At 43.0% G+C, this 21,200-nt stretch overlaps 1 protein-coding gene across 3 annotated transcripts in view; it reads right to left on the bottom strand.

Annotated features, from left to right (window-relative positions):
- erbb2 (erb-b2 receptor tyrosine kinase 2) overlaps positions 1-21,200 on the bottom strand; it is a 72,456-nt gene that overhangs the window by 34,036 nt on the left and 17,220 nt on the right. For 2 of the 3 annotated variants that reach the window (XM_072561168.1, XM_072561169.1), the window contains exons 1-10: positions 8,257-8,461; positions 7,854-8,005; positions 6,951-7,134; positions 4,984-5,121; positions 4,775-4,840; positions 4,281-4,399; positions 3,194-3,335; positions 2,908-3,024; positions 2,098-2,224; positions 980-1,053 (exon numbers count right to left, since the gene is read on the bottom strand). In XM_072561168.1, the coding sequence (XP_072417269.1) occupies positions 980-1,053; positions 2,098-2,224; positions 2,908-3,024; positions 3,194-3,335; positions 4,281-4,399; positions 4,775-4,840; positions 4,984-5,121; positions 6,951-7,134; positions 7,854-8,005; positions 8,257-8,446 (1,309 nt within the window). In that variant the 5' untranslated portion in view covers positions 8,447-8,461. Of the gene's footprint in view, positions 1-979; positions 1,054-2,097; positions 2,225-2,907; positions 3,025-3,193; positions 3,336-4,280; positions 4,400-4,774; positions 4,841-4,983; positions 5,122-6,950; positions 7,135-7,853; positions 8,006-8,256; positions 8,462-21,200 lie in introns of those variants that run through there. The other variant, XM_072561170.1, reaches the window with a different exon arrangement.

Raw genomic sequence — 21,200 nt, 5'->3', positions numbered from 1 at the left:
GGCAGTTAAGGATCAACTCTACATTGTTGTGGGTCTGGACTCATATGTAGACCAAACCAGGTCAGGACAGTACTATCGTTCCCTAATAGATAAGTAGTTGTTCTGGGGTTAGTACTGAGATTTGAAAGTTTTGGCTTTGTTCAATCTTGCTGAGTCATTGAAGAGTGATCACATCAGAAGCTTTGAATGAATGGGAGTCTGAATAGTGAAAGGTTCCTTTCACTGGCAGGTGAAAGGCAACAAGGATATCACCTTGAGTTTAGAACAAATGGTCACAGCTGCACACAGCGTTCAATTCTGAATGTCACACTTTCGAAAAGCTGTCAAGGCCTTGGGAGATTGCAGAAAAGGTTTAAAGGAATGGTGACAAGGTGGCAATTATATGCAGAGACTGGAGAAGTTCAGATTGTTCTTCTTCAAAGAAAAAGAGGGAATTTATTGCAACCATTTGAATTCACTAATAGTCTCAATAAAATAAATGAGGAGAAACAGATTCCCAGTGGCTGACAGTGAGTAACCAGAGGATACAGATTTGACATCCTTCCTAAAATGTGACATTCAGAATTGAACACTGTACTATAGAGGACACAAAAGTCAATGTTGATTTCGGTAATTAAACAAGAATCAAAGGAAAAGTGGAAAAATATTATTTTAACATAGCAAGTTATGATGACCTAGATTATGCTAAATAGATAAAGGAAAGATACAAATTCAACAATAAATTTCAAAAGGGAATAAGACACATTCTTGAAGTGTAAATAAAATTTGCAGTGGTATGGAGAAAGAACAAGATTGATTGGATAGCTCTTTCAAAAACCAACATGAGCACATTGGGCCAAATGGCTTCCTTCCATAAATCTGCAAAAATGAGTAAAGACGACTATCTTCTTGCAGAACATGGCGGTATTTTCACACAGGTTGTTGCTTTGAGTTAATCACAGCCTTTCAGGAAACAATTTGAGAAATAAATAGCCCATACCAGTGATTTCTGTCAAAGGAGCAAAGACCTGAAGCTTTCTTGGATCCAGGGGTGGAGTCTTTGTAGTTGGGTCACTGAAAAGGCAAAAAAAACTGAGTCTATTAGTACAATGACCTGCCCCACTGCACAACAATGAAATATTTTGCCTCCTCTGTGGACCTTCCTTCCCATGAAGCATCTGCAAGGGGTCTACTTCATATTTAAATCCAATAGTGGGTGCCAGCAGAAAATTAGACAGAGCCAAATCCTAGCCTGCCTTCACTAATCTGTTATATAAGGCGCATTTATTGTTATCATTGCAGAGATTAGAGTGGACATTTGATGCACTGATAGTGACATCCTAAGCACCTCTTTCTGCCAGACTTGAAGCTGGGAGTCAGTCCTGATGGGTGGTTCCTGGTCTCTTTCAGAGACAGTGTACAAATTGTGTGAAGCTAAGTGTGGGAGGAGATTAGAAGTTACATTTTCAGATGGCCTTGGTACACACTGGTAAATCACAGTGGAAAATATTTTCTGCTGCACGTTTAGTTTTACTCAAATTATGCAGGCTCTGGAAGATTCACGAGAATGGTCCCAGGAATGAAAAGCTTATCATGCAAGGAACGTTTCAGAACTCTGGGCATATACTTGATAGAGTTTAGAAGAATGAGAGGGGATTTAATTGAAACATACAGAATACTGAATGGCCTGGACAGAATAGGTGTTGGGAAGATGTTTCCATTGGTCAGAGAGATTAGGACCTGAGGGCACAGTCTTAGAGTAAAGGGAAAACCTTTTAGAATAGAGATAAGGAGAAACTTCTTCAGCTAGACAGTGGTGAATCTATGGAATTCATTGCCAAAGAAGGCTGTGGAGGCCAGGTCATTAAGTATATTTAAAATAGAGATAGATAGGTTCTTGAGTATCAAGGGGATCCAAGCAGGACAAAGGGGTTGAGAAAATTATCAGCCACGATTGAATGACGGAGCAGACTCAAAGGGCTGAATGGCCTAATTTCTGCTCCTCTGTCTATGGTCTAAGATCTACCCTAGAAATGGACAGTGTGTCCAAGCAGCTTGTTATCAAGGGAGCAGGGTGGAATCAGAGGAAGGATCGGGGTGACAGTGGGAAACACTCACCCATAGAAAGTCTTATTTAGAAAAATCAAGCTTCCAAAGATCTTGGTGCAGCCAGTGAAGGAATCGATGTTGTTCGAGTTCACAGCCGGCACTCCCTTCCAGCTGTTTACACCCAAACCATTACACACTACAAGGCAAGACAACTTAGTGAAAAATATGAAAAGAGTAACCAGTACCAAACAACTTCAAACACAGAACATATTTGTTTTATCTAGAAAAACCCAAGTCATTAACTCAAAAGAGAGCTTATTCATACAATTGTTAAACTGATTCTAGTACACAGCCAGCCAATTGGAGATTGCAACAGAAGTCAGGTTTCTTCTCTGACTTTCTAGTTTCTCAATAAAGCTGAGTGATCATTCCCAATCTGACTCTGCATATTAGCTATAGGGTAGAAGGCAAACCCCATATCTCAGATTCATCTTCAGCAGACTGTCATTAAACCTGGGTCCACTTTACACATGTCACTAACAAGATCAGAGTCACTGTCCTTAGAGGTAAAAACAACAACTGCAGATGCTGGAAACCAAATACTGGATTAGTGGTGCTGGAAGAGCACAGCAGTTCAGACAGCATCCAACGAGCAGCGAAATCGACGTTTCGGGCAAAAGGGCTTTTGCCCGAAACGTCGATTTCGCTGCTCATTGGATGCTGCCTGAACTGCTGTGCTCTTCCAGCACCACTAATCCAGTATCACTGTCCTTAGATTCAACCACACCTAGCAGAAATGGATAAACCATGAGGACTATCTCACCAATCCCATCCAAACAGAAACTGTTAACTGCTCACCTCAGCAAATGTGATACTGACCTTTGGGACAGGGGGGACTACACCCCTCACATTTCTGTTCACCTCCTCTGTTCACTTCCCTGGTGTTGTTTGGACAGTTCAGAGTGCACGAGCCCACATTGGTCGCTAAGTAATTATCTGTGAGTGAACATGAATAGCAAAATGTTGCCAGGAAGATAGGGAAAAAAGAGGGAAGAGGAGATATATTACAACAGGATCAAAGATAAATTTGAGAGGAATAAAGGAGGAAATAAAAACTTAAAAATTAAAGTATTAATAAAGTAGGAAAGTTGCAACAGGAACTTACGTGGGCACTTTTTGACACAGCTAGCTCCAAAGATGTATTTCCCATCAGGATTGCGCTCCAGACGGTATTTATGAGATGCATAGATGTAGAGAGGTGGACAGTCCCCCCGACATGTTCCACCATTGCTGAAATAGTGACAGGCCTGGAAGAGATGAACAGAATCAGATTAGCTGCACACCTGAAACACTCTAACCCGAGACCTGGAGCTGGTGCTGTGCAAAGCACCCAGGACAGGGTCACAGGATTAAAGAGACAGGAATTATCCAGAAAGTTATGTTATTAACTTACTGCACACAACTCCCCCTTCTGAGGCAAAGCCTATAGTATAGCAGAGACCAAGACTGAGCCTTCTGGAAGACAAGAGCTCCACCTCTGATGTTCACAAGAATATCCCTTGGGGCCTCTCTGCGGGCGACCCCCATCCACCCATCCAACACTACCCACCTCCTCTTCACCATAATTATTTGTGAGCATACAAAACACTGTTAAAAGGACGAAATACCCTTTTTTTCTGGGATAAAGATGGTTGTGGACAGGAAATGGAAGCTCATATTGTGAGCTATCAAACTATTAATCAGTCTGTGGATGCTTACACAGCTCCTCCAGGGAAGAAAGTGACGTTATGAAAACACCATACCTCTCATTGAGACATATGAGATGCTTAAGAGATTCGACAGGGTAAATGCTGAGAGGATGTTTCCCCCTCATGGGAGAGTCTAGGACCAGAAGGCATAGTGTCATGATAAAGGGATGCAAATTTAAGACGGAAATGAAGAAGAATGTCTTCTCTTAGAGGGTTGTGTCTCTGTAACTCCTGGTCACAGAGAGCTATGGGGGCAGAGTATGTATATTTCAGAGTGAAATAGATACTCTCTTGATCAGTACAGGAATCAAAGTTAGGGGAAAGGGCAAGAAAGGGATGTGAGGAATGTCAAATCAGCCAAGATCCTATTGAATGATACAGCAGGCTGAAAGGGCCAAAAGACCTACGCCTGCTCCTGCTTCTTACAGTGCCCTGGAAGAATCCAAACTTCTGCTTAATTTTATATCTACTGTTAATAAATATGATCTCTGGGGATGCACTTACCAAGCAGTCAGTGTCTTTCGGTCCAGTGCAGCCCGCAGCACACTGGCTGTGGCAGCAATCAGTTGGGTCTCGTCCTTTACATCGAGACAGACACTCTGGAGCACAAATCTTCCGAGTCACTGAAACACAGAAATGTTAAGTCTGCAAGGCACCAACCATGTTAAAGAATCAAATTCAAAATGGACTCTACAAACATTATGCAGACTTGGGCACAAATGCATAACAGGGCCAAATGCATAACCATAAATGGGTATCTCACCAGTTCCCCCTTCCACATCAACCCCAGCAACATTAGCAAACCCAATCCTGGGTGAAATGTCTTTCTCCACCCTGGAATTTTGCATCAATAATCTCTATAAGGTGGTCAACAATAGGCCATTCACACAGTCAATTTGAAGTTGGAACAGATCGAGAATTACTGGAAAACAAAGTGCTAAAGAAACCAGAACTGTAATGTGATAGGTATAGAAACAATCCACTGGACAGTCACTCACATATCTGGCAATATTCAGGACCTGATCCCCAGCATGATCCTGACTCACAGTAGCTACAGTTAACACCTGAGGGAGAAAGATAGACAGAAATAGCATTAAATAACAATGAGACAGTGATCATAGTACCCATAGCCCTAAGTAACAGCTCCAACATCAAATGCATTCGTTCGGGAGATGTGAATTCTCTCCATTTCACCAGATATACTCACATTCTACTGTCCGGTTAAAGTCCACTGATCCTACAAAAGGATACATGTTGTTCTTGTCCTGAATATCATCCCATTGGATGGTCTCTTGGTAACAGAGCCAGGGATTATCACTGATCCGAATATTCCCCACCAGGATTTCTGTCAAAAACACATTTATATTATCAATTGTTCCATAGGATTACCCTAACTCCCCCTGCCTTTTGGTGAAGTGCAAAACAGAAGTCACTAAGTTCAGCAAAATTGCTAGTTGCGCAGACAGTCTTTCCTGCATACTTCAGGTGAGAGTATTTTCAGCATTTTATACCCATTCCAATGAGTCTTGGAGATGATAATAAGCATTATATAACAGAGGGTTTGTCCACCCATTTCAGAAAATGGGAATACGTTAAGACTTAAGCACTATTAGGCTAATTCGGTTTACAAATCCATGGCCAGCACTCTTCCAAACTTCAGTTCCTAGTCCCACACATCCCTGCACCCTCCTCTCAATTCTGAGATCAAAGGTGCCATGAACCAGCCTCATGGTCCCAGTCAGAGTCAGGCTCAAAGGGAACCTCCGATTGAATTGTGAACCAATGCAATGAGTTGGTTCTGCAACCTCATCAGGGTTGGCTTCATGACACACTCAAGACAGTGGAATTTATAAAAGATTCACTGCACTCTGTCTTATTTGAACCACTTACTCAGTATCTCAATACTATGGTAACCTCGGCAATCTTGGTCTCCTAAACTTTGTCAAGATCTAATCACAGTTTCTTTGCCTCCTTTCATCCTCCTTTCAGTTTGTTGATCTACTGCTGCCAGCAGACCCTGTTGGATTTTTCACCGTTTTTTATTCTACTTTGTTATCCACAAGTGAAACACATAACTCATGTGAAAAGAACCCTCGCCAGGTTGTCAGAATGGAAATCCCCAACTGAGAATAAAATTATAACTCAAAGTTCCACCCAGCATTTCTTCCAAGATGCAGAAGAGTTTTTTTTTCAAAATTCACTTATGGGACATGGGGATTGCTGGTCAGGCTAGCATTTATTACCGGTCCCTAGCTGCCTTTGAAAAGGTGTTGGTGAGCTGCCTTCTTGAATTGCTACAGTCTATATGCTGTAGGTAGGTCCAAAACGTCTTAAGGATTTCCAGGATTCTCACCCAGGGACACTGAAGGAATGATGAATTGCTGCAAATGCATCAGTCTTATCTGGGTGCTGGGTTCTCCCATCCTTGAGAATGGGTTATTAATGGAGCCTCCTCCTCCGGTGAAGTGCTGAACTGTTTACCACCATTCACAATTGGATGTGGCAGAACTTCTAACCTTTGATCTAATCCATTAGTTGTGGGATTATTTAGCTCTAATCTATCACATGCTGCTTGGCATGCAAGTTACACTGTTTGGTAGTTTCATCAGTTGACACCAAGTTACTTCGAGGCACTGTTCCTGGCATGCCCTCCAGTCAAAGGGCAGCCTCACACCCCCATGGTTCAATCAAGGTCAAGTTCGGTAGGGTTGACTGAACTGGGCCCAAGTCCCCCTGTTTGAGGCTTAGCCTGGGAATGGTATGAAGCTGCTGTTGGCTCATGGCTCATCAGTATGATGTCTTCTCAGAGTCAAGTTGCTTGCGAATGCAGTCCAAAGTTGGTGGTAGACTCCTTTTAAGGCTAAATGTTAGCACGAGACTGATATTCAGCAAGTACCATAAGGGAAAGTTTAAAAGAACTTTGAAGAGAAGACTATTATGCATTCCGTAAATTCCTGGGATAGCTCAGCCCATTTTCTGATCACTCCTGGCACAGACAAGAAAGCTTCTGAAATCTGTTCTTGAGTTATTTGGGGATTGCTGACTTGCTATAAATCAACTCTTCTATTATGGACCCCAAATCTGGGTCATTGTCAGAACTGGGACAGTAGGGATCAGTTTACAGAACCAAGAGAGTGAAGAACTGAAGCCAACAGATTGTACAAAGACTCTGACCTGTCAGACTTTTCATACGAAGTTCTCGGAGACCGGCACCAGTCGAGTTAAAATTAGACAGGACAGCCAGTGCAAACTGACCCTCATACAACTGGCTTCCTCGTATGATGCGTAGATTTTCTAGAGGAATGTAGTCGACTGCATTGTGCGCTATTAAAACATAACCTTGGACTTCTTGAATATTCTGCACAAAACAAAAAAGCAAAAAATTAAATAGCTGGAACTTGTAACAAGTAGAGAGTTCATCAACAGACAGACCCCATCACCATTAGAGTTTAGGAATTGCATATCAAGAAGCAGAAAAGCCAGGATTCTACACCTGTTCTACACGGATCGCTGCCTTGACTCCAGAGTACAATTCAGTGCTTCCTGCTTATCTTTGCCCTTGATCAGAAACCCAGCAATTCCACCAAAAGCATGATTGATTCACTGTCTTGGTCACTTTTGTAGACCATGAATAAAAAAAGGAAATCCCACACTTGGAAGGAGTGAGCCTGAGTCCCAAAGTGTAAAGCCCTGTCCTGAATGAGAGGAAATTCTTGGGAGGAGGTGTGCTACATCCCAAATAGGAGCAAGCTTCAAGGAGCAGGAACGGAGCCACATTGAAATGAGCCATGGCCCACCCTAATTCTTTGCTGAGCTGTCCTCAGTTAGTCAACACAATATGTTGTCAAGTACCCTTGATCTACAGGAAAGGGAAATAAACCAGCTCATGCTAAATCTAGTGACTGCAGTGAAGAATTGCTAATAAAGACTGAAGTGTCAGGGTAAAGGTATGGAATTAACACATTGGAAAATCCAAGACAGTGGGAATCCAGACTTGGACTGGACCCAGTAACTATAAACTGATTTACTTTTTTCCCCAAACAAAGAAACCTGCATACACTCTCATTTCTAAGTTACCTGTAGAAAGGATAGGTTGAGGTTCCCTGTAAGGTACGTGATCTCTAGGTTGCCCTGGACCTCACGGCAGTTCTCATATTGTTTGCGCAGTGTGTAGTAATGGTTCTCTAAGCTGAACGACAACTCCAATTTCATGTCTGTCCCAGGACAAACTGAAGACAATAGGGAGAGAATACAGGCATGAATTAGATTAGTGCCAAATCTACTGCACAGCTTTCACTGTGACACTTGCATACCTCTCATCATAACACGGGTCTACCCACTGATATGCCCTTCCCTATACACTGATGTTTTGACCCTCAGATTGCTGAATTTGCAGCTATCATTATACACAGTCATAGGTTGCTTTTCTCAAAAAAGGCTAGATTTTAACTTGAATTTGGCAGCAGTGCTTCTCACTTACCCTGGGCGATGGAGAGCTGACCTAAGGTGAGGTCTCTGCACAGTAGCGCCAGAGGGACAACACCAACCCAGAAAGTAACTGTTTGAGCAAACATCACAGAAGCTGCAGAGATACTGAAAGTATAGTCTGAGGCAGCAAGACTGGCTTCCTGCTCTCTAGATCCCACTGCTATATCTACAGTAAATATCATCTCAGGTCAGCCCAGGACAGGAGGTAACCTTCCATACCCAAGCCATTAGTGGACCAACTGGGTTATTCCTTCCTGGATATGGATACAGACAGAAGGAAAGCTCAAAGAGACTCCTTCCGCCAGCCTGTCACTGACACCTGATAGACACATTCTATACTTGAAGCATCTGTTGAAAGGACCAAGTAATTCCGGTGCATCAGGTGTCCCGAGCCAAAAAGGAGCTCCACACTTCAACCCCAAGGTCAGTGACACTCTCCATCACACGGGGGAGAGTGAGAGCTGACAGCAGACACAATAAATAAGGCAACAGTAAGGATGTGTCAAAAATGAAGGAGCAGCAATGACAGGGTGAAGGAATAGGAGGAAAGGGAACTCCAGGAACTGAAATGTGCTGAATGGCCTACTTCTGGTCCTGCGAGATATGGCCTAATTGTGCGGTATTTATACTCAAATAACAATCTTTTGATCCTGTGAAAAGGATTATAAAAACCTGTACTGCACTTGCAAGCCAGTATAAGGGCATTGCCAACTCCCCTGACCCGGGGTAATAATACACTGCCCAAAATGTTAATGAATGCTGTGCTGACATTAACAGCCAATTGGAATCCCCATTCCATTGCTGTTCTCACAAAGCCTATCTGATTATATTACACACTAAACTCAGCAGTGCTTTAAACAGAACCCAACTGCCTCTCCGATCACTTCCTGCTTGTCTAATTCAGCTTCTGCTGACCGACACATAGCGCCCCAAATAAATCACATTTTTTGACAGATCAGAGTAAGGATATTCACTGTGTAACTGTACAGAGTCAGTATTTACTCAGGTTAAGTGTTACTCACTGTGCAACTGGGCAGAGTCAGTGTTTGTTCAACTTGAAGAATCTGGATAGAGAATCACTCATTTGATATTTATCTGATACTTGCAATCTGGGAGTTTAATACAAGTAATGTTAAGATGTTGAGACGAGATCTCCAATTCCCAAATCAGTACTCTGACAACACTAGCTTGGGGTTAATAAAGTCCTGTTAGCCCTAAATGTACAGGTTTGGGGAGGGTGGAGGTTAATTCAATACTAAGGGAATCCACCTCTTCCCCTGGAAACAGCTTCCTTTCTCTGAGTTGGGAGAGTTTGTAACATCTGAACTTAATTGTGACCATCAGTTCAAATTCAACAAGTGCCAGACACATTCCCCACCCTGGTTCAAACACTTGAAATCCAAGATTCAAAAAATGTTAGAACAACTGTCCTGTTCACACAATGATACATCAGACAGCATTGATTCATGTCTAACAGACTTCGTTCACATTTGTTCAAGTGCGTTACACATCTGATTCAGACCAGAAGTACCTCAGATGAGAAAGGATTTAAATTGAGTACAAGAGGTGGGCGGGGGAGGGGGGGGCAACAAATATGAAGAGAGGTTGCTGCGCAGTTGGAATTCAGTCCGCTCACAATCTACTTCAGCAGCCTGAGTGGTGTGGAGTCAGGCTGGGTCCTCATCACAATCCATTCATCTGAGCTGCCTGCATCTGTGCCCTGACTCTCAGCTCAGGTCACACAAGGCATGACAAGTACGTTAGGAATGTGCTAAAAAAGAGAGATTCCTGCCAAGGTCTGTCGGGTGAGGTGGCTCACTCTCACTATTAGCTCTGCAGCTTTCTAAAATTGGCTTGAAAACAGGTAAATCATTGTTTGATAACACCCCCACCAAACTGCGGGCCTGGATTACCATGGTGACGGCATCCGCCTCCATGGTGAATTTACAGGGATGGAGCATGGCAGCTATGATTTCACCCAGTAACACATCTCACTGACTCCCCAAAAATATCCTCTCACTTACTTAAGAACACCCAACCATCCTTGCTCCCAGAAAACAACTCTGAAGCCTGCTTCCTCAAATTATCTTTGCCTGTCCAAAAATGTTTCCTAAGCTACCAATGCCACAAAAATATCAGACCTAATATCTGCTCTGCAATTCCAATAGTGCCCAGAAAATAGTTCACCAATCAACCACTGCATTAAATTGAAAAAACCTTTCAGCCCGTCAAACAGCCAATCACATTCTCTGGGTTTTGTTTTAAACTGTAACAAAGTCAAAGGAGTCATACAGCACAGAAACGGACCCTTTGATCCAACTTGTCCATACCGACCAGATATCCTAAATTAACCTAGTCCCATTTGCCAGCATTTGGCCCATATTCCTCTAAACCATTCTTATTGATATACCCATCCAGAATCCTTTTAAATGCTGTAATTATACCATCCTCCATGACTTCCTCTAGCAGTGCATTCCATATACACACCACTCTCCATGTGAAAACATTGCCCCTTAGGTCCCTTTTAAATCTTCCCCCTCACACCTCAAACCAAAGCCCTCTAAGTCTTGGACTCCCTTAACTTGGGAAAAAGACCATAGCTATTCACCTTATCCATACCCCTCATGATTTTATAAACTTCTATAAGGTCTCCCCTCAGCCTCTGACACAGCACGGAAAATAGTGCCAGCCTATTCAGCCTCTCTCTATAGCTCAAACCCACCAATCCAGTAACATCCTTATAAATCCTTTCTGAACACTTTCAAATTTAACAACAACTTTCCTATAGCAAGGAGACCAGAATTGAAAGCAGTATTCCAAAAGTGAGCTAACGAATATCCTAAACAGCCATAACATGACATCTCAACTCCTACATTCAATGCAATGACCAATAAAAGGTAAGAATACCAAACCCCTTCTTCGGTACCTTCCTGTCTATCTGTAACTTGACTTTCAAGAAACTATGAACATGTGCCCCAAGGTCTCTTTGTTTGGCAACACACCTCAGGATCCTACCAAATTGCAGCACCTCACATTTATCTAATTGAGAGTGCCATTCCTCGGTCATCAGCCCATCTGATCAAAGTCCTGTCATATTCTGAGATAACCTTCTTCACAGTCTACATCATCAATTTTAGTGTCATCTACAGATTTAATAACCATTCTCTCTGTATTCACATCCAAATCATTTATATAAATGACTAAAATTAAGGGAACCAGCACCAATCCTTGTGAAACACCACTGGTCACAGGTCTTCAGTCCTCCATATTTTTCAATTTGACATTTTAGATACTGGAAGCAGATTTAAGAGTATGGGACGAATTGGATATATCTTTCAAACCCTGAACACAAGTATAATGGTTGAATGGTTTCCTGCAGTGCAAAATTCTGACTCCAAGAATCTATCAATCCTTCTAACTAGCCTCACAGTAGTACAATGGGATCTTGATCGGAGAGGCATATAGGCCAAGGACAGGCAGATGGAGTTAACTTAGCTAAATGTGAGGTGCTCCATTTTGGTAATGCAAATCAGTACAGGACTTATACACTTAATGGTAAGTTCCTGGCGAGCGTTGCTGAATAAAGAGACCTAGATTAACTTTGGATATCTGGTCGGCATGGACTAGTTAGACGAAAGTGTCTGTTGGTGTGCTGTATACTTCTATGACGTATGAGACTGTTGATGGCCCACAGCGCCTCATGGGTGTCCAGTCTTGAATTGTTCGATCTGTTCAAAATCTGCCCCGTTAGCACAGGGATAGTGTCACACAATACCATGGAGCCACTTATTCTCAGTGTGGAGGTGGGACTGTGTGGTGGTTGTTCTTACCAATACGGTCACAGACAGCCACGGTAGACAGATCGGTAAGGATGAGCTCAAGTATGTTTTTCCATCTTGTTGTTCACTCACCATCTGCTGCAGACCCAATCCAACAGGTGTGCGCTTTAGGACCTGACCAACTCGATCAGTAGTGCTGCTGCCAAGCCACTCTTGGTGGCGGACATTGAAATCCCCCATCCAGAGTACATTTTGCACCCCTGCCACCTTCAGTACTTCCTCTAAGTTTTGTCCAACATGGAGGAGGGCTGTTTCACCAGTTGAGGGAGGACAGTACTTGGTAATCAGGTTTCCTCATCAACGTTTAACCTAAAATCATGAGACTTTATGGGGTTTTGAGTAATTGTTGAGGACTACCAGGGGCAACTCTCTACCAATTGTACACCATTTCTGCTGCATCTGTCCTGCTGGTGGGACAGACCACATTCAGGGATTGTGATGGTCACATATGGAATATTGCAAGGCAGATTCCGAGAGTTTATCTGTCAGGCTGTTGCTTGACTAGTCTGAGACAGCTCTTCCAATTTTGGAAAATTGCAGTCTCAACTCCTCACTACACCCCATAACTCTCCACTCCCATATGCAATCAAAACCTTATATAACTTGTGCTTGAATAAATTTGAAGCCTCCGCTTCTGATGAAGAGACGTCCATATAATCCACTGACAGAAAAAAATGTCATTATCTTAAAAGACAACCTCTTTCTTTTAAACCACATCCCTCAAGGTTTAGTCTTCCCCACAAAGTGGAGAAATCACCTCATTCTTCTTCTAAATTCCAATCGATAATTCCAACTTGTTCAACCTTTCTTCACAAGTGCTTTATCCCAGAATAAGTGAAGTAAACTGTCTCTGCACAGCTTCAGAGATGATAAATCCATAGCTCAAGAGCAGAAGCAGGTCATTAAGCCCATCAAATTTGCTCCACTATTCAATGAGATCATGGTTGATCAGATGATCCTCAACTTCATCTTTCTGCCTTTTCCCCATAAACCTTTATTCCATTACTGATCAAAATTGGTCTATCTCAATCTTTCTGAATGACCCATCCTCAACAGCCCTCTGGGGTAACAAATTCCACAGATTCACCAACCTCATACGAAACTCCTCCTCATATTTGTCTTAAATGGTCAAGACTATGCCCTCTGGTCCCAGCCCACAAGAAAAAGACCTCTCTGCATCTACTCTGTCAAGTCTCCAAACAATCTTATATATTTGAATAAGGTTGCCTCTCATTCTTCTAAAGTCATTTTCTTTTCAAATAAAGGGGAGACCAAAACTGTACATAACACTTCAATGGTGTCTCACCAATGTCCTAAATGGTTACAGTAAATTTCCCCATTTTGAAATTCCAGCCTTCTTTCCATTAAGGACAACATTCATTCCACAGTCTCCCACAATTCTGTTGCATTTGGGAGTCTCTCAATTCCATAAATTATTCATTCCCATTAATTGCCAAACTGAATAACTGAGACAGGGACAGACCATCTATGGGGGCTCTGCAAAACCCCAGACTTCAATAAATCCAGAATCTCAGCATAAGTCAGCAGGTACACTGCTATTGCTTAGATTTGCTTCCTGCTGTTTATCTTTACAAGAATACAAGTAGCAAATTTGCTGATGAAGTCAGCTAATCACCACAAACTCCTTGACCCTCCCATTTTACTACTTCAGTGGATCAACGTAACACGGTATCAAGGCCAGTACTCTCTAATGATTCCCTGAGCTCTGTAACCAAGACCTCTCTGCTTGTGATATATTCAATAATTGTAGTAAGAGTTGGGTGGAGATGCAAGATAACACAGGCAACAAAATCTTCATTGGCAGAGCAAGTCCAAGAAGATGGTGCATCTCACCAGGTGTAAAATCAGACATTAGCTATACTGGCAAGGTGGTCCTATGTACTGTGTTTAACACATTACTGTTGTCTGACCTCCAGACTGTCAAGATCATATGGAGAATAATGGTTCCCCAAGGAATCAAATGAGGTAACATGCAAGCTTCGACTAAGAATCATAACCAGAGAAACCCCACCAGTTGTAACTTGGGATTCAACAAGAGGACCAAACGAATGCTTGTGTCCTTCTTGAATTCAAGTCCACAAATATTCAGGTAAAACAGCAACAAATCAATTTTGACAGGCTGGACTCTGGGTCCAGATGTTTTTAAAATGTCTACCTGCCAGATTGAATTTCTCCACTTTCAAATGGTGAACATGCTAGGGAGGACAAAGAAATCATGTTAAGAAACTCTTTGAAGCTTTCCTTGAGCATGGTAACATTGATATTAACAAATGGGAGGAGATCGTCATCAGTCATTTAAAATGTCACCAACATGACCATCAAGCTACATCACTTTTTGACTCAAAGCCTTATTGCTGAGGCACAGCAATGGCATAAAAGCAAACAAATCCTGCACTCCAGATTCCATTGCTTTGTGGAATATCCAGATCCATATGCCCAAAGGTCTGCAGGTGAACAATCAGTCTCTTCAGTCACTTGAAGATCTAACAGCACCCTGAGTAGTCCTTAAGTTAAAGAACAACTGACATTTTCATTGTGTCCATCAGTGAGGTTCATCATCTCAAACCATAGAAAGGTCAGGTCTAAGCTTTTCAGAATTTCCAATAACTTGTCATAATACAGCATTCGTATTGAGAGTATGGTGTGCAGCCTGAAGGGTTCAATCCTCAGGCACCTTCAACTTGGTCTACTATAAGTTGGGAGAAAGAGAAATCAGAACATCCCATTAAAACCTAAACATATGCAAATACAGAAACCAGACTCTTCCTGTTACATCAGCTCCCATATTCTCAAATTGCAACATCCACAAAATTCAGGCATCCAAATAAAGTGAAACACCGAATAGAGTTTACACTTCTCACACCAACAGCTATGTTCGCTGTTATTTTGTATTAAGTCAATAGACCATATCACAAATTTCTAGGAATTAGCTAAGTTCAGACAGGGTGACTGGGTATGTCAGTTCACATTCTGCACACCAATATTGTTTGATCCAGGGCTGTGCAAAGACACCAATAGGCGCACAAACAGTCAGTGCACTGTATGCAAAACGTGATCAGTATGGAAGGTAAATGCCTGTTTTGGAAGGTGGAGAAACACAGGTTGAGGTCAGACTGTTCTGGGAGTGGCTGCTATAACTGCATGCACTTTTGGCTCATGTTGGACTGAAATGTAAGACATCACTTACATTGATGGATAGGAAGAATTATGTTTCTCTTCCCGAAACTCACCAAATAAATCTCATCAAGAAGCAATGAACATAGACTGCAATGCAATAAATGTGGGAGAAAGGCACTTGGGACAGACATTTGATTTTTTTTTTATAATGTTCTAAACCTCAGAATTCTGAGACACTTCAGCAGAATTAATATAAGCCTAAACAAGCACCAACGCAGAGTCCTTGTCTTTGCCCAAATAACCCAGTGAACACAGACACCTCTCCATCTCAGTACTTCCTGACCCTGGATGGCATTAGACTTTGGTTGAAAAGGTCATTGCAGAAAGAGGTTTAATCCAAGGAATATGGGATCATTAATCTGGGAGCAAAGAGACAGGGGGCCATTAATAAATATAGCGAGTTTTGAGAAGATTTGTAGCTCAGGTTGAGGTTCTAGATGTAGGTTTGCTCACTGAGTTGTCAGGTTCATTTCCAGACGTTTTGTCACCCTACTAGGTAACATCTTCAGTGGGCCTCAGACGAAGCTGTGTACATGGTTTCTGCTTTCTAATTATATGATTGGGTTTCTGTGGTTTGGCGATGTTATTTCCTGTGGTGAAGTCATTTCCTTTTCTTTCTCTCAGGGATGGTAGATGGGGTCTAACTCGATGTGTTTGTTGATAGAGTTCCGATTGGAATACCATGCTTCTAGGAATTCTCGTGCGTGTCTCTGTTTGGCTTGAAGTGTGTGGTAAGGCATTGGTCCACTTGTTTGAAGATACTGTCCTTGCTGATGAAGTTAGTGGTGAAGTGTGGGGTAAGGCATAGGTCCAGTAGCTTCTATCTTAGTGTCTTTGATGGTCTTCAGGAATCCCAAGAATTCCTTCAATGTAACAGCCCTGTTTACATCAATCAACATTAACCTGGCCAAGGAAACACTGACTACACTATTAGAAGATCCAAAGACACATACACCAAACACCACTAACTTCTTCAGCAAGGACAGTATCGTCACACTTCACCTTCAACAACAATACCTACAGACAAATCAACGGGACACCCATGGGATCTCCGACATCAGGGTTCTTAGCAGAGGCAGTAATGTAGAGACTCGAAGAAACAGCTCTGCTAACCATCCAACCCAAGCTTTGGGTCCGCTACGTGGATGACACCTTTGTCATCACTAAACAAAATAAATTAGAGGAAACACTCAATAATACCCTTATTAGCATAAAATTCACTGAAGAGGAGGAAAACAACAACAAACTGCCATTCCTAGATGTCACAGTGGAGCGAACAGCCAATGGGCAACTTCAAACCAGCGTTTACAGGAAAACAACACATACAGATCAAATATTGAACTACAGAAGCAATCATCCCAACATCCACAAATGAAGCTGCATCAGAACATTAGTTCAACGAGCCAACACACACTGCAGCACACAGGAACGACGCAGAGCAGAGGAAAATCACCTATACAGTGTATTCAAAAAGTATGGGTACCGAATGAACACAGTCCACTGATTTCTCAGCAACAAACTCAAACAAACAAAATGCGTCCAGAAACCCTAGCCAAGCTCCCTTACATCAAAGACATCTTGGAAATGACTGCCAGACTACTCAGAACTCTTGGCATCATGGTAGCCCACAAACCCACCAACACACTAAAACAGCAGCTAATGAACTTGAAAGACCCTGTACAGACAACAAGCAAAACTAATGTCATTTTATCAAATACTGTGCAAGAACTATAACAACACTACATTGGACAAACAGGCAGAAAACTAACCACCAAGATACATGAACACTAACTAGCCACAAAACGACATGACGCTCTCTCACTAGTATCCTTACATACAGATAAAGAAGGACAACACATCCATCTTAGGACAAGCCAAACAGAGACACACAAGAGAATTCCTAGAAGCATGGCATTCCAACCGAACTCTATCAACAAACACATCGAGTTAGACCCCATCTACCACCCCTTGAGAAAAAGAACAGGAAATTACATCACCGACCCAAAGAAACCCAATCATATAAATAGAAAGCAGGAATCATGTACACTGCTTCACCTGAGGCCCACTGAAGATGTTACCTAGTAGGGTGACAAAATGTCTGGAAATGAACCTCCTAGCTCAGTGAGTAAACCTACATCCATTAATAACTATATAAGAGGCGAAGCGGACCATTTAGCCCCATGAGCCTGCTTCATCATTCAGTTAAATCATGGCTGAAATGTTTGTGTTTTGAATTTCACATTCTAATTGACGGCCAATAATCTTTGCCTTCCTGGCCTAATAAGAATTGAGCTGTCTTAATAATAGTTACAGACCCCACTTTCACCACCTTCTGAAGCAAAGTGTTCCAAAGTCAATTAACCATCAAAAGAAAGTCCTGAAAGGACCCCTAGTTTTAAAACAATGTCTCCTAATTCTAGACAACAGTGCCCAATTATCCTGGACTGACCCACGAAGACAAACATCTGTTTCACCACCACCTTGTCAGGATCAAGTCACTCTTCAAGACTAAAGTGGTTAACAGGTGGTTTAAAGGTTGGTGTGCGAGAAACGGATTCAAATTCATGGGAAATTGTCACTGGAGAAGCCAGGAGCTATTCCAAAAGCACGGGGTCCACCTGAATCATGTTGGGACCAGAGTCCTGGCGAACCACATGACCAGGACGGAGAGATGACCTTAAAATAAAATTGCAAGGTCGAGCAGGGCGGGGAATGTTCAGTGGCATGGAAAATTCTTCCATAGTTTAAGAGGCAGGTAGGCTCAGCAGAAGTTATTAAGGTTCCAGAACAAGAAAGAAGACAGAGAATACAGAAAGTGTCAGGAATAGAACATTAGGCACAGCAAATAAGGGGACAACTAAGAGAATGGGGGTGGTTAGCACAGGACTGAGAGGGTTAACTTAAACACGTGTTATACCAAATAAGGTAAATGAGCTTGCAGCGCAGATTGAAACTGACAGGTACAATGTTGTGGGTATCACAGAGACGTGGTTGCAAGGGGATCAGGGCTAGGAACTAAATATCCAAGGATATATGCCCTATCAAAAGGACCTGAGGGGCACCGGTATCCTTGGGGGGGGGGGGGGGGGGGGGTGGTGGTGTTTAAAATAACTCTGCAGGGGCATGGGAACCTAGACTGTAGCTTTAGGGTGCAGGACCTGGAGTGTAGGGAGGTTAGGAACATGACATCAATCTCAAAGGAGGGTGCCTGTAAACAGGAAAGTGGCTTGAAGTGTGTATACTTCAATGCAAGAAGTATACGAAATAAGGTAGGTGAAATTGCAGCGTGGGTTGGTACCTGGGATTTCGATGTTGTGGCTATTACGGAGACATGGGTAGAACAGGGACAGGATTGGCTGTTGCAGGTTCCAGGGTTTAAATGTTTTAGTAGGGTCAGAGGTGGGGGTAAAAGAGGGGGAGGTGTGGCATTGCGTGTCAAAGATAGTATTACAGCGGTGGAAAGGACGATGGATGAAGACTCGCCATCTGAGGTAGCTTGGGCGAGGTTAGGAATAGGAAAGGTGAGGTCACCCTGTTAGGAGTTTTCTACAGGCCTCCTAATAGTCCGAGAGACGTAGAAGAAAGGATTGCGAGGATGATTCAAGAGAAGAGTGAAAGTAATAGGGTGGCTGTTATGGGGGCCTTTAACTTTCCTGATATCGACTGGGAAAGCTATAGCTCGAGTTCGTTAGATGGGTCGGTGTTTGTCCAATGTGTGCAGGAGGGTTTCCTGACACAATATGTAGACAGGCCAACAAGAGGTGAGGCAATACTGGATTTGGTTCTGGGTAATGAACCAGGCCAGGTGTTAGAATTGGAGGTAGGTGAGCACTTTGGGGACAGTGACCACAATTCGGTGACTTTTACTCTAGTGATGGAGCGGGATAAGTGTGCACTGCAGGGCAAGAGTTATAGCTGGGGGCAGGGAAATTATGATGCGGTGAGGCACGACTTAGGATGCGTGGCTTAGAAAAGTAGGCTTCAAGGCAAGGGCGCAATTGATATGTGGATGTTGTTCAAGGAGCAACTATTGAGTGTCCTTGATAAGTATATACCTGTCAGGCAGGGAGGAAAGGGTTGTGTGAGGGAGCCGTGGTTTAATAAGGAATTGGAATCCCTTGTAAAAGGGAAGAGGGCGGCCTATACAAAGGTGAGGCGTGAAGGTTCAATTGGGGCGATTGAGAGTTATAAGGTAGCCAGGAAGGATCTGAAGAGAGAGCTAAAAGCAGCAAGGAGGGGACATGAAAAGTCCTTAGTTGGTAGGATGAGGGAAAACCCAAAGGCTTTCTACAGGTATGTCAGGAATAAAAGAATGACTAGGGTAGGAATAGGTCCAGTCAAGGATAGTAGTGGGAAGTTGCATGTGGAGGCTGAAGAGATTGGGGAGACACTGAATGAATACTTTTCGTCAGTATTCACTCAGGAACAGGACATTGTTGCCGATGTGAATACTGAGTCACAATTAATTAGAATGGATGGCTTTGAGGTATGTAGGGAAGAGGTGTTGGAAATTCTGGCAAGGGTGAAAATAGATAAGTCCCCTGGGCCTGATGGCATTTATCCTAGGATCCTCTGGGAAGCAAGGGAGGAGATTGCAGAGCCATTGGCCTTGATTTTTATGTCCTCGTTATCTACAGGAATAGTGCCAGAGGACTGGAGGATAGCAAATGTGGTCCCCTTGTTCAAGGAGGGGAGTAGGGACAGCCCTAGTAACTATAGGCCAGTGAGTCTCACTTCTGTTGTGGGCAAAGTCTTAGAGAGAATTGTAAGGGATAGGATTTATGAACATCTGGATAGGAATAATGTGATCAAGGATGGTCAGCATGGTTTTGTGAAGGGCAGATCGTGCCTCTCAAACCTTACTGAATTCTTTGAGAAGGTGACTAAGGAGGTGGACGAGGGTAAAGCAGTAGGTGTGGTGCATATGGATTTTAGTAAGGCGTTTGATAAGGTTCCCCATGGTAGGCTACTGCAAAAAATACGGAGGTATGGCATTGAGGGTGAGTTGGAGGTTTGGATTAGGAATTGGCTGGCTGGAAGACGACAGAGGGTAGTAGTTGATGGTAAAGGTTCATCTTGGAGTGCAGTTACTAGCGGTGTTCCGCAAGAATCTGTTTTGGGACCATTGCTGTTTGTCATTTTTTATAAATGACCTGGAGGAGGGGCTAGAAGGTTGGGTGAGCAAGTTTGCGGATGATACGAAAGTCGGTGGAGTTATTGACAGTGAGGAAGGATGTGTCAGGTTACAGCAGGATATAGATAAGCTGCAGAGCTGGGCAGAAAGGTGACAAATGGAGTTCAATGTGGGTAAGTGTGAGGTGATTCACTTTGGTATGAGTAACAAAAAGATGGGGTACTGGGCTAATGGTCGGATACTTGGTAGTGTGGATGAGCAGAGGGATCTTGGTGTCCATGTACACAGATCTCTGAAAGTTGCCACCCAGGTAAATAGTGCGGTGAAGGAGGCATATGGCGTACTGGCTTTTATTGGTAGAGGAATTGAGTTCCGGAGCCCTGAGGTCATGTTGCAGTTGTATAAGACTCTGGTGCGGCCGCATCTGGAGTATTGTGTGCGGTTTTGGTCGCCATACTATAGGAAGGATGTGGAGGCACTGGAACGGGTACAGAGGAGGTTTACCAGGATGTTGCCTGGTATGGTAGGAAGATTGTATGAGGAAAGGCTGAGGCACTTGGGACTGTTTTCATTGGAGAAAAGAAGGTTTAGGGGTGACTTGATAGAGGTGTACAAGATGATTAGGGGTTTAGATACGGTTGACCATGAGAACCTTTTTCCACGTATGGAGTCAGCTATTACGAGGGGGCATAGCTTTAAATTAAGGGGTGGTAGGTATAGGACAGATGTTAGGGGTAGATTCTTTACTCAGCGAGTCCTGAGTGC

The sequence above is a fragment of the Chiloscyllium punctatum genome, chromosome 42 (assembly GCF_047496795.1).
Source record: "Chiloscyllium punctatum isolate Juve2018m chromosome 42, sChiPun1.3, whole genome shotgun sequence".
NCBI classification, from domain to species: Eukaryota; Metazoa; Chordata; class Chondrichthyes; order Orectolobiformes; family Hemiscylliidae; genus Chiloscyllium; species Chiloscyllium punctatum.
The sequence above is the reverse complement of the archived record's forward strand: the minus strand, read 5'-3'. Positions and strand labels throughout refer to the sequence as shown.